Below are 12529 nucleotides of genomic sequence, written 5' to 3' on the forward strand. Positions count from 1 at the left end.
CGAACTTTTTAATTTGAACTCCTTACAGTCACTTATTTTAAAATTATCTACTGTTTTCAATTAAGCTTTTATTCAGCTGTTGGTAGAGAATGTGGAGAGAACAGTTGTAAAGTCACCCTCCCAAACAGTAGATGCTCATAATACAGCTATTATTAGCTGTATGAACTTAAGAGTACAGCATACAAATATGCTTAAGTTAAACTCATTCATGCATTACTAATACTATAATGTTATAATTTTTAAAACTGGAGAAATATTGTCAAATGGCAACTTTAATATTTTCATTCAAAACCAGGAACAATAGCTCTAAAATTCCACTAAGAATAACTGCTAAATTACAGTGACAATACATAACTGTACATTTCTTGGGATACAAACTGGTTTACAACCATATGTTAAAACTATTAACTTCTTATTCATGCTCACTAGGCATACTCGATGGAATTCAAAACTTGAGATAGATAATATATACATTATACTTTTCAATGGCATGATTTGTCAGGATTCAGAAAAGGTTGCATGAAAAGCTGTAAGAAGCTGCAATAAAATCTGTGACATCCATGGAGAACTGTTATCCCTGATACCTTAAAGATGTAATTGTTTTATTTTGGCGTTTCTTTGACATTTAAAGTGATATCATTTACACAGTTCCTAAAGGAATAAGAATCTCTATACCCTTTCCTATCTACCTTTCTCTGCCTCTTCTCTGCTGAAGACAAGCCTAAAACTTGAAAGAATTTTAGCTTGCAAACTTAGATTTCTTTTTTTTTTTCCTGTTGCTTAAATTTTTCATAATATATTCTGCTCAGAAGTTAAAAAATCCATGAAGAAAACCAATGGGAGATAGGTTTTAAGGGTAAGAGGACATACAGTATTGATATATCTGGAGAGAACCTTGACTATGATCTGGCATACAGCGCACCAATGACACTGAATTTTCTATCCTCTTTTCATGTTTGTTTGGGTTTTTCTTAAAATAGGATTATTTTTCAGCTAATATACCACCCATACAAAACATAGTGATGACAAAACATGGCCAAATTAAACAATAACGAGATTTTTAGATATGCTTTACTCTTCCACTATGCACATTAGCTTCATCTTCCACCACCACCTACAAGAGCTTTTGTGCCTGTTGGTATAATAAAAGGCAGTTTGAAGGGATGGAGTAAAGTAATGACAAATTAAAATCTGTAGGTAGATTAGACTCTCAATGCTGTAGTTGTGCCAACAAAGAAAGGAACTCCAACTTAATGCAGATGGAGATTCCTTCTAACTGCTGTGGCCAGACAATAAGAAAAATGTAGATAATTTGATCATAGCAGGTGGGTTGGAATTAGATGATCTTCAAAGTCTTTTCCAACCCAAACCACTCTGATTCCATGATTCTATGAACTAGTTAACATTTAAAGAACAAAAAGGCATTTCATTAAATATGTAGATCTGCCAGATCTCTATTCAGTACAGCAATTACTAAGAACATGATTATGTTTACACCTTTTAGGTTAAAACCCAAACAAAAAAACCCATTCAATGAGTTCCTTATCCAGGAGATACACTTAGGTGAATATTTATGAAATGAGCTGAATTAGGTCCTTGCTCTGTCATTTTGTGATGACAGTTAATTGTTGTGTGCCTCAGTTTCTCCAGCATGATGTATGGAAAATCATATTTAGTCCTTTCATGGGTTTTGATGATAAATTTATAAATGTGCAATGAACTTCTATTGCCTTCTGAGTCTCAGTGAAAGCAGTACAGAAATAAAAAGTGTTGTTATACCACTGTATGAAGCTGAATCATTTGCCAAATGCAAAGTACAAGTTAAAAGCATTTCAGCTTAAGGAGAAAGCAGGGTGTCCTGGGAGAATCAAACTAAGACTTCTAATATTGTTCCCAACTTTTGACAAGAAAGTCGTAGAAAGTAGTTGTACAAGATAGAATCCTGGAAAACACACCAGATCTACACTGCGTTTGGGGACACTGTAAGAAAAATTAAAGTAACAGATGCAAAGTAACACTGCAACTTCCTGGACTCTGTAAGTGAAGGAACAACTCTGAACGTGCTACAGCTTACGACACACTTAAAAGTTGGGCCTTTCCCTGGCCCATTCCAGAAACTGACCAAATAAAAGTAGATCTGGAATTCACGGCACTCTGAAAAAGCAGAGCCCAAAAGCAGGCAAAACCCCATATGATCTAACACTGTGTAACCTTCAGCTCATTCACAGTAAATAAATAATCAAAATTACTGCAGAGCTGAAAACAGGTCCTTGGCTTCTGACTGGTATTAAGTACATGGAATTTTTCAGTGAGGAAGATTAAAAATACCAGGTGATGTTTAGATATACAAACCCATACTGAAGGTGAAGGTAGAACTACTTTTATATTCAGAATAATGCAATGAGCTTCTAGTTCTTGCTTGAACTCACACCAAGTAGCCTTTTCAAGGAGCTTTGTTTCAAAAAGTAGAATCTGAACTTTACATTGGATAAGTTATTACTGGTATAACTAAGTAAAAAAATTAAGGAATTTAAACGTCATTTTCTGTTTCTTTTTGTGTTCAGACACATTTTAATAGTTTGTTTGGATTTTTTTTTAACAGATTGTTAAGACTAAAATACCTTCCTGCTGACTACCATGCCAGTTTGTAAAGCAGGAAGGTTCAGAAATAAAATCATCAGCATATGGAGGCTAAAATGTGTAAAGTATAAACAAAGACTACTTTACTAATTCTTTATGATCTTAAGCAAATTATAAAAGGCTTCTTCAAAGCCAATACAACACAGATTAAAGCAAATATAAACAAAGAAAAATGTCAAGCTTAACAGAGGTGCTTAGATAAGCTTTTAAAATGTCACTAGCTTCTCTTTACACTCCATTCCACATACAAGCGTCTCTTCTCTGAAGAGTATGAATAATTTTGCTGCTCCTCAGCTCTTGTAGTGCTTGTTTCTGTGCCACCATTTTCACTCATCAATTATGTTACCATTTTATACTTCTGACAAGCTACTGACTAATCATTCTTTTCTTTTGAAATTCCATTTTTTTTCTTCAATATCATCTTGTATTTTTTGTTTTTTCTTGTTTTCCCCTTTCCCTCTAACATCCAAATCTTAACATGCTGCAACTCACCCGTTTTTTGAAACATATATTTCAAAAATATTTTAATACACCAATGCTTCCTTCCTCTAAAAAGCTTTGGAGACACACACCAATCACTGAACCCCCCAACTCAAATAGGTTAAAGGACTTTATCACAACTCCTTTCCTTTCTGCTCTCTAATCTTCATGTCTAGATCTCTAAATAAAGCTGGATTTGTGTAATATATTTTCATGTTGCTGAATAAACAACTTTAGAAGCAAGGTAGCTTCCCATTATCATTTTAGAAAAACCTAAGACTGATCATAACCATATAATATACTTTTAAATACATCAAATGCCTTCTCCTACTAAGAACTTATTCACCAAACCAGGTTTGTTAACATTACCCCCAAACACAAGCCATTTTTATTAGACCAGACAGCCTGATATTTTAATTGTTAAGAATGAAAATGCTTTGTGATAAAGAAGTTGTTATCTTATTTATCTTAAAACTGCATAGATCACATCAGGCCTATGAAAATATTAGACTTTCAAAGTATGAAAAGCAGTGTATGTTAAATGTGCATATTCAAAACACATTAGAAATATAGGGGGTCATTTACATGTTACCAAACTTCATAATGTTCCAAACCTCAGCTTTTCCCCTTGCTTGTTTTAACAAAGAATACCACAAAGACATCTAATAATACCTGTAATAGTATAATTTTAGGAAGGGGATTTTGTATTTCATAGGATTTTCTTAAATTAGAAAGTAACAGTATTTTTTAAATAATGGTATCTATTATTCACATACTACTTAAACATATGCAGCAATTATTTTTCAAGTTGGAGGGTATTTTGTGTATCTATACAGATGTGCAGACTAACAGCCCTTCTGATGTATTTAACTGTGACCATTATCCAGTATTTTGTTGTAATTAGTAATGTCAAAGATGCTTTGTTACAAATGTTGATACATTCTTTGTCTCACGAACAAAAAATGTTTCCTATCAGATTTATAATGATTTCAAAGTCTCAGCTTGCTAACCCTGTGTTAGAAAACATCTCACAAGATCTCTCCTCCTAAATACGTGTCTCCTACACTTAGCAACATCTGATCCCAGTTTAGGCACTTACAACTCTACTCCCCCTTCCCACTACATACACTGGGACTCTTTAATGCTTCAAATTCATCTTTTTTTTCATTAAATAAAGTTAAGAGTCACAACTGCAGGTGCTGTACTATTGAGAGTCACTGCTGTGCCAACAGTTTCAATTTTAAACCTATTTTTCCCCATTGATGACATTAGAACTTCACCCACGGCTGTACCAGCTTATAACTTTCACTTTTAATTAAAGAAATTAAATTGGCAACATGAAACACTTTGCTTTCACATTAGCTTTGTTAATAAAAAGTGAAAGTTAAAAGCAGCATAGCTGAGGGTAAAACCCTATTCAGAGCTACGACCACAGTGAGGTGGAATGCAGGAACGGAGGTCTAAAAAAATGATTTATTTTAAAATCATTAAAATTGCAGTAACAAATTTCTAAAAATACAGAAAATTATCTCAACACAATAATTCCCTCTTTGCTCTCTTCACGTCAGAATTGAGTTATAACTTTCCATTCAGAGAGTACTTCTCACAGAAAACTGCATTACATGCACTGTACTCTCAGAAGAGAGGAAAAGGATTTAATTGGCATGATGACTGAACTCATCTCTGGCTCAAAGAGGCAGCCCCTTCAAGTAAGGAAATTTGCATTGCCCAAGTTCAATGATCTCTCTCCAATAAAAAAGCCCTTCAGCCTACGGTACTATAAAAAATAAAAATCACTATCACCCATAAACATCAATTAACTTTGCAAACAACACTAAACAATTTTCATTTACTTATGTAATTATTCTTTTTACAAAATAGAAATATGACTCTCGTAGGAGTTAAGACAAGACCCTAAAACTTGACAGGCTTGTGTTACTAATACAGAGCACTCAAAATAATAGACTAATGGAATATATATATATATATTGGAAATGAGTTTTCAAAATTAATCTGGTAATAATCATGCATTTAGCCTACTTGAGTGGATGAATTAACACAGTAATTCTACCAAGATTTGCTTTATTATATAGATTGTATAATAGAAAATAGATTTTTCTGAAAACATGGGCAACCCCAAGCTGCACCTCTTTGCTATATTAAGTACTACCCTCTCAAAAAATTCATTCAGAAATAAAACTAACCAACCAAAAAAAAATTAAGTACTATCTCCTATTCCTCCTGCTGCTGGAAATATTTCAATTATTAGCCCAGAACCAGAACCTTATTCAGTTTGACACACACAGCCTGCATTTTCCAGGTTTTGGAAATAGCCATGAAACCAGCAAGGAACATATCTTCTACTACAGCAAGACTGATGCTTTTGGGTTTGTTTTTTCTTTTTTAAGAAAGTCCAACAGCACACACCACGTCAAATGTAAACTCCTCAAGTGATTTTAGTCTGGCTTTTGACCTTTCGGCAGTCTTAAGACTTTACTTAGCTCTTCTTGCAATTCCCTCTACGTCACTAAAGACACATTCGAAAGATCTCTGCTTCTGCACACATGTGGAAACAACAGGTTCTTACTAGGAAAACAAATGAGGGTGAAGAGCTGACTATCTCCTTTAAAGAAACTGCACTCAATGTATGTGTTCATATTCAAGACACCCCTTCCCTGTGACATTTTTATTTTACCTAATTGTTCACTTATCGGGAAGATGATCCAGAAGTAATGGTAAATTGTGTGTTGCATTGCTACTATAGCATAGTATGAGTTTTCCTTTCCTATCTAGTGTGTCTTCCCCCAAAATACCTCGCTGAAATGCAAACATGAGTCATTCTTCGCTAAATTGTGGTATGAAGTTTCTATTTCTCTAGTACTTATCAGGCATGGCAAGTAAAATTTTGTAATATTCTCTCATTCAACAGGCCAAATAATACTGTTATTTTGCTTTAAAGATACTCTCTAGCTTCACACTTATTTTTAACTGGGATAGTGACCTTTCTCAGATTGGCAAAAATTTTAAATCCCTTTTGGAACCTAACTTTGAGTCTATTTCCAATCCAATTTTATCTCTTTCTCTCAAAAACATTTTCTGAAGCAAAATCAACCCCATCCTGGGTGCTTACAAATTCTGCAATCACATCCTACTATAACAACTGAAATTATGGTTGCAGATCAATCAGAACACTAGTGTTAAATTTTCTTTTCTCCTCCTAAAGAAACCAACCCACTACCCAAAACAACAACAAAACCTGCAAACCCAATATTTTCTTACCCCTTGCTGAATTACAATGCAAAATTACTAAATTGGTTTCAAGGCTTCCCAAACACTCATGCTGACTCCCATTTCATTTTTATCTATCCCTTTGTTTTTTCATCTTTTCAGTTGATTATTTTGTTAAGTTTGACTATTTAATACCACTCACTCCAATAGCCAAAACAGTTCCTTGTCTTACTCTTTGTCAAAAACCTGGGCTTTGGCTGTTAACAAAGCTCCAAAGCGGAAATAATGAAAACAGCATTTTCACAGAACAGACAATAGATGAGATACCACTAGCAGGCAATTTTGAAACTCTTCCTAAAATTACTCTGCTGAGTAACTTTAGAAGTATGCACAAAACATGTACAACATAAAAAAATCTGTTCATCTGAAAGTCACATTAAGAAGCTGCAGTTATAAATAAAAAAAAAATCTGATTTTTAGATATAAGCATCTGTAGAAAAAAATCAGAAACAGAAATTTGATTTTAAAATCCAAAGTTTTCTAACCTTTAAGCACACAGCACTGTCAAGGTGATAAAGACGCCATGACTGGGGAAAAGACTTCTTTGCATAGTGGGTACTTCAGTCTCTACAGACAGTTTAACTATTACCCCTTTTACAGGCACAAATATCAACCACCACCCACAAACAGACATGAAATGGTTACTGATCTTTATCTCGATTGCCAGGACAGCTGGGGCAGATTTTAACTGTGTTCAGGTAATACCTGTGTCATTACAATTACTGCATTCTTTCCACAAAGACGTCTATCTCCTTACACTACTAGGCAAGTTTATAAAAGACAGAAAATTCTAAATCCTGAGTAAGGAATTAGTACACAGAAATTCAGAATAAAGGTCTCAATAGTTACTGATATTATTGCACGGGTGGTCTTAAGTTTGAGCAGCACCCTAGATTCAAAGGAAATAATGAAAAATCTATTATTTCAAATTAAGGTTGTAATCTGACCATATTTTGCCAAACTACGTCCTACATAAGTGCTGCAATAGGTTGTCAATCCTTCAGAACAGAATGGCTGAGAGCCAGCTGAACAATCCAGAAAGAAGACACTATCAACGTAAATTCAGTTCCAAATAAGCATTTTCACTTAGATCACAACAGCATAAGCACCTCCCAAAAGGTTCACAATACCTCCAGCTTCTCTTTCTGAACATTCATACTGATCAATCAGCATTGCTCTTCCATGGCTACTTTGTGGTTTAGTTTTGGTTATTTAACACCTTCAGATATTTTTCCAGTACACCACGTAGTTACGCCAAGCTGCCTCTTATCACTTTCTGGTTATAAAATTGATTTATGAATTCATTAATAAAATTTCTTCAAATAGGATATTATTATATTTGCTTGTTGTAGAATTCTTTGGTTTGCTCTGTTATCTATAGTAATCAAACATGTTGATCATGTACTTATTTCCTAAATTTTGACTTCACAGGAGATTATTCAAGACTGAAAGAAAGAAACAACTCACAAAGATTATCAAATCATGAAGTCATTAAGGTTGGAAGGGACAACAGGAGAGGTCATCTCACCCAACCTGAGATCAGCATATATAAGGCTTCATGAAGTCAGGGAAAATGTTTTGAAGGATTACAAGCTACTGTATTTTCCTCAATGTCCTTAAAAAACCACAACCAACATAACAAACAAGCAGCAAGATACACAGAAAACATGAGTCATCAAGATGTGTTCACTGAATTAAGGAAATGGGATAAAAAATAAATACTTTTTTTTTTAATAAGCATTACTTATCTTTTTCAGTCTAAACATTTAAAGAGTATATACATTACGTAGAGGTTTGTGGAATATTTAACAATGTGAACAGTCACAATTTAAGAGTGAAAATGGGACAGATTAAAGCAGCTACGCTGAGAAACAAATTTCTGACATAAGAAAAGGTAGGTTATTTTTCCAGGTATTTTTGTTGATTTTTTTTTTAAATACCTTAATTTATGAACATCAGTGGCACAAAATCAGGATGCTAAATCTTACCACTGAGTGTTAACTTGTTCTGTATTATATCTTCAGAATATACAATAAATAATTCAATGAAAATGCAATTAAAACTGAGATAACTAAAGGATAAACTTATTTGCACTTTGATATGATATATATAATTAAATTTTCAGCTACAAACAGGAGGTTTTATCTATACCTGTATGCTCCTGAAAGAGTGTTATCCTAGTTTAAAAATTCAGCCTTTGGAATTAAAGTTAAAAAGGAACAAGTCCAGAAGAACTGATAGCTAACTGAAGACAGGTATGGATCAATAAAATAATGCACTTATACAGAGGAAGAACACCAAGAGCGACACACAGTATTTAAATTAAAATAAATAAATGAATAAAACTTTTTTAAAATAAGAGAAATGTAGTAACTCAGGAAGTAAGAAGCCTAAAAAAAAAAAAAAAAAAATCTGTAAGAATTTACTGATTGCGTTTAAATACCAGAAGTGCAGCCTAGGATTTTCAAATGACACAGAAACCCTGGCATCTATTAAATTTCAAAGGCAATTCTGAAAATTATTTCACCATGTTATTCTGAAAATGTTAGCCATTGCCTCCTATATTCCCAAGAACTCCTCAAATTCAGAGCTGTATCTTGAAAAATGCAGGAGAGTTCCAGGTAGATAGGTCTGTAGTCATCAGATAAGATAGCATGACTTACTGAATTTAAGTTGTAATGTCACAACATCTTTTTGTTATAAGAAAAAAAAAAGTATTTATGAAACAGATTTAATGAAATTAAATAATTGTTTGAAGTCTATGAATTGCTTAGTAGTTTAAAAAAAATAGAGCAAAACAGATACCTTGGCAGCCTTCAACAAGATTTCCCTCTCCTGTTCATCCTTCCTTTGCTTTTCTAAACGCTCCAACTGTTCAAAAAACTTTAACTGTGATCGGACATCTGTAGATTGTTCATACCACTCATCATCCTGTAAAATAAAACTAGTGTCTTATAAAATGTTTTAATTGAGACTACGCATTTAAAGAAGACTATAGGTACTATAACTTAAAATCTTCCCATTGTACTAACAATAAAAAAAAATGAATTACCAATTTTTGTAAGCTCAGGGGAATGCAACCAGCCTGTGGTTAATAATGCAGCTAAATTTAATTAATATTTAAGCAAACTGAAAAAAAAAGGATTGATTTATCAGCAAGAGAGACATCAAAGAGTTAAAGCAAACACTAATTAAAAATCTTCAGGATGCTCAACTTTATTACTGAACAATCCTAGTTATAGTGTATAAGCCTGGTATTTGTACAATACAGAGTACCTGTATATGTACTTGTCTTGAACTAGTAACAGACATGATCAAGATGCAGCATTAAAAAAATAAAAGCATTAAAGCTAAAAATTCAGTTGAAAATAAGCCTCCAATTACTATTAAAAATAGAGTAACTTTATGACAACTAAGAGCATGGAAGCTTTCCTAGGACCCAACAAACAGTAAGAATTTATGACAATGAACAGGGTGAACACTCAGAATGTCAGTCAGAATAATAAGTTATTCACATTGCTTCCATCGTATTAATCTGCTTAAAATTCTCCTTTCTGACTGTAATGTTATGAATCAAAGAAAACCATTAACCAAGAAATATACAGAAGACAATGAAAACTGGAGACAACACTCTGGTTTCCCCCTAAGAACCTTTAAATGCATCTTTGGCTTAGCACAGACTAAGCAAAGTGTTTTTTTTCTCAGATGCCATCCTAGGGAGAAGGAAAGAAGGATTTAACACTGCTGAAGCTGAAGAAGAATACTGGGGAGAAACAGAGACTTACTTTTAATCCAATGTAGTAGAATGTATTTCTCAACTGAAAGGAAAGATGTAAGTGCACACAGGCATAGTGGACTTCGGGGTTTTTTGAATCTATTTTTCTATCACAGTAATGTTAATTCTAGTCATAGATCCTAGTTAATTTTTCTCAAAAATGCCACATGTAATTAGTCTAACTGTGATTCAGGTTTGGGAAACTGGTGGGCATAGGTACAGTCCAAACTTTTTTGCCCAGGCTTTCACTCAAGGTTAAAACCAAACAAGCAAACAAACAAATCCCTCAAGCAAAAGAGCCCCAAACCAGAGCTACTCACTGTATATATATATATGCTGAAGAAATCTAAACACAGCTTAGTGTTTGACCATAGTGTGTCAATAGTTATTGTAATCTTGCTTTTACACCAGTTTAACAGCTATTAGCATCTTATTTAGGATATTTCAAATTTATCAATAAAGATGTTTGCTTTATTTGAATTTCAAGCTGGTTTGCAGAGTATTACTTAAAATTCCTCTCTGGTTTAATATATCTAAATAATTCTAATTTTCTTTAAGAATTCAATCACTAACAATGGGATAAGGTAGCATTTTATCTTGAAATGTTCCTTTTAAACAGAGCATGATGGTTTAATTACAGTGCAGAACTTGCAACTGAAATTTATTTGCTGGTTTAAGACAGATTGGTAGCTTTTGTAAAAATTAATATTTGTCACAGACAAGGATATGTAAATTTATCATAGATTCCTTTATATTGAAACAGTTTTTATCCAATTGAAGGATACCTTGGTCTGAAAAGGAGACATCAAGAATCAACAATCTTAGTCACAATCTATGAACAGAAATAGCTTAACAGATGCTCCATGCTAGACACTTTAGCAGAGAAGATGAAAATGTAATTCCTACAGAAGGAAGACAGATCTGGCAAACAGTGCTATCATCCCACACCACCTTCTATTTGCTGAGATGGACAAACCTGCCTTTAAAACACACTTTGCACAGAGAATGACACAAAACATCTACTGTATGTTATGAAAATCACACTGCATCATTCTGCAACATACAGAATACCTTTCTTTGTACACTTACTTTGTACGATTCCATCCGGTGCTGGGTTATCATTGTTACTTTTTCTATCATTGTTTTTAATCTGTTTTGTGTTGCATGGGAAATAAAAGTAACCACTTCAGCTGGCACATCAGTAATTCCAAGTTTTTTAGCTAAACCAAAAAGAAACCAAAAGAGAATTAGCTTACCCGCCATAAAAAAAAAAGACACCTTCTAAAGAACGTAAAGTCACAACTTCATATTCCTGAACAGAAAACTCCACAGCAGTGTATTTATATGGCTTTGGTGATACATTCATGACCCCTTGAAAAGAGGTGTGACTGCATTTCAAAGTTTGAAAGAGATATCAGAGCTTTTTTTTTTTTAACCACTTAGAAATTTAAGCATAAGAAATTTTATCGAACCTTATCCTCGTATATTAAAATAAAGCATAAACAATTTGTTGTTCTACAAAAGACAAAGCAATTCCTTTATTTTCAGAAGCAATAGTGCACATTAATTTCAGTGTCAATGAGATGAGGCTGCAGCCCAAAGCATACTGTTGCTTATGTACTTTAGCCTACACTACTGGCATGCTAGTGATAATAAAAACAGTTTAGGGAAAAAACCTATTAATTAAATACAAACAAATAAAGCCATATTAACAACAGTTATTAAGAAACACCAATTGTCCCTCAAACACTGCTAAAAGTCGTATTTGTAGTTTAGATATTTGGTATTTTGTGCTAAGTTTATCTGAAAAGCAAACTCTACAGTCTAATGTACTAATATATTAAGAAAACACCTGAGCTATGGAAACAGGATTATGGGTAACCCACAAGAATTCCTAAATGCATCAAAATAATTCCTGAATATTGGATATAAATTTGTAGATATTAATCTAAGCTATACTCCTACAAGGACACAGATGTAAGTACTGCCAGTGGGACAGTATTCTGGATAAAAAACTCTGTGTCCACACACAAACATGCATATATATATATATATAATACATATTAAAAAAAATCAGCAGTTGCATTTTGTATGGATTCTTGGACTTGACCCACCGCAGGGGGGTTAACACTCTGATGACACTGAATCACTTTTCCACAAGGCTTTTAAAAACACTTGTGAATATGCTTTTGGTACGTACAAAACAGCACAGGAAATTCGTTTGAGAATATTGTGGAACACGTTTCCTGAGTGGCTAATTACAGAAGTAATCCTGGTGTGCGGGAGGGTTCCCGAAGCTCATACAAACCTGAGAGGCTTAAGAACGAGGATTTGTTTTGCAAGGCA

The 12529-nt window shown here is 33.6% G+C and overlaps 1 protein-coding gene across 5 annotated transcripts in view; it reads right to left on the minus strand.

Annotated features, from left to right (window-relative positions):
• LOC134156620 (transcription initiation factor TFIID subunit 4-like) overlaps positions 1–12529 on the minus strand; it is a 149818-nt gene that overhangs the window by 76947 nt on the left and 60342 nt on the right. For 4 of the 5 annotated variants that reach the window (XM_062604850.1, XM_062604849.1, XM_062604848.1 and 1 more), the window contains 2 exons: positions 11273–11403; positions 9214–9339 (listed from right to left, as the gene is read on the minus strand). In XM_062604850.1, the coding sequence (XP_062460834.1) occupies positions 9214–9339; positions 11273–11403 (257 nt within the window). Of the gene's footprint in view, positions 1–9213; positions 9340–10968; positions 11050–11272; positions 11404–12529 lie in introns of those variants that run through there. The other variant, XM_062604854.1, reaches the window with a different exon arrangement.

This window comes from Pezoporus occidentalis, unplaced genomic scaffold, assembly GCF_034315485.1.
Source record: "Pezoporus occidentalis ecotype Australia unplaced genomic scaffold, CSIRO_AGI_Poc_V1 ctg89, whole genome shotgun sequence".
NCBI lineage: Eukaryota > Metazoa > Chordata > Aves > Psittaciformes > Psittacidae > Pezoporus > Pezoporus occidentalis.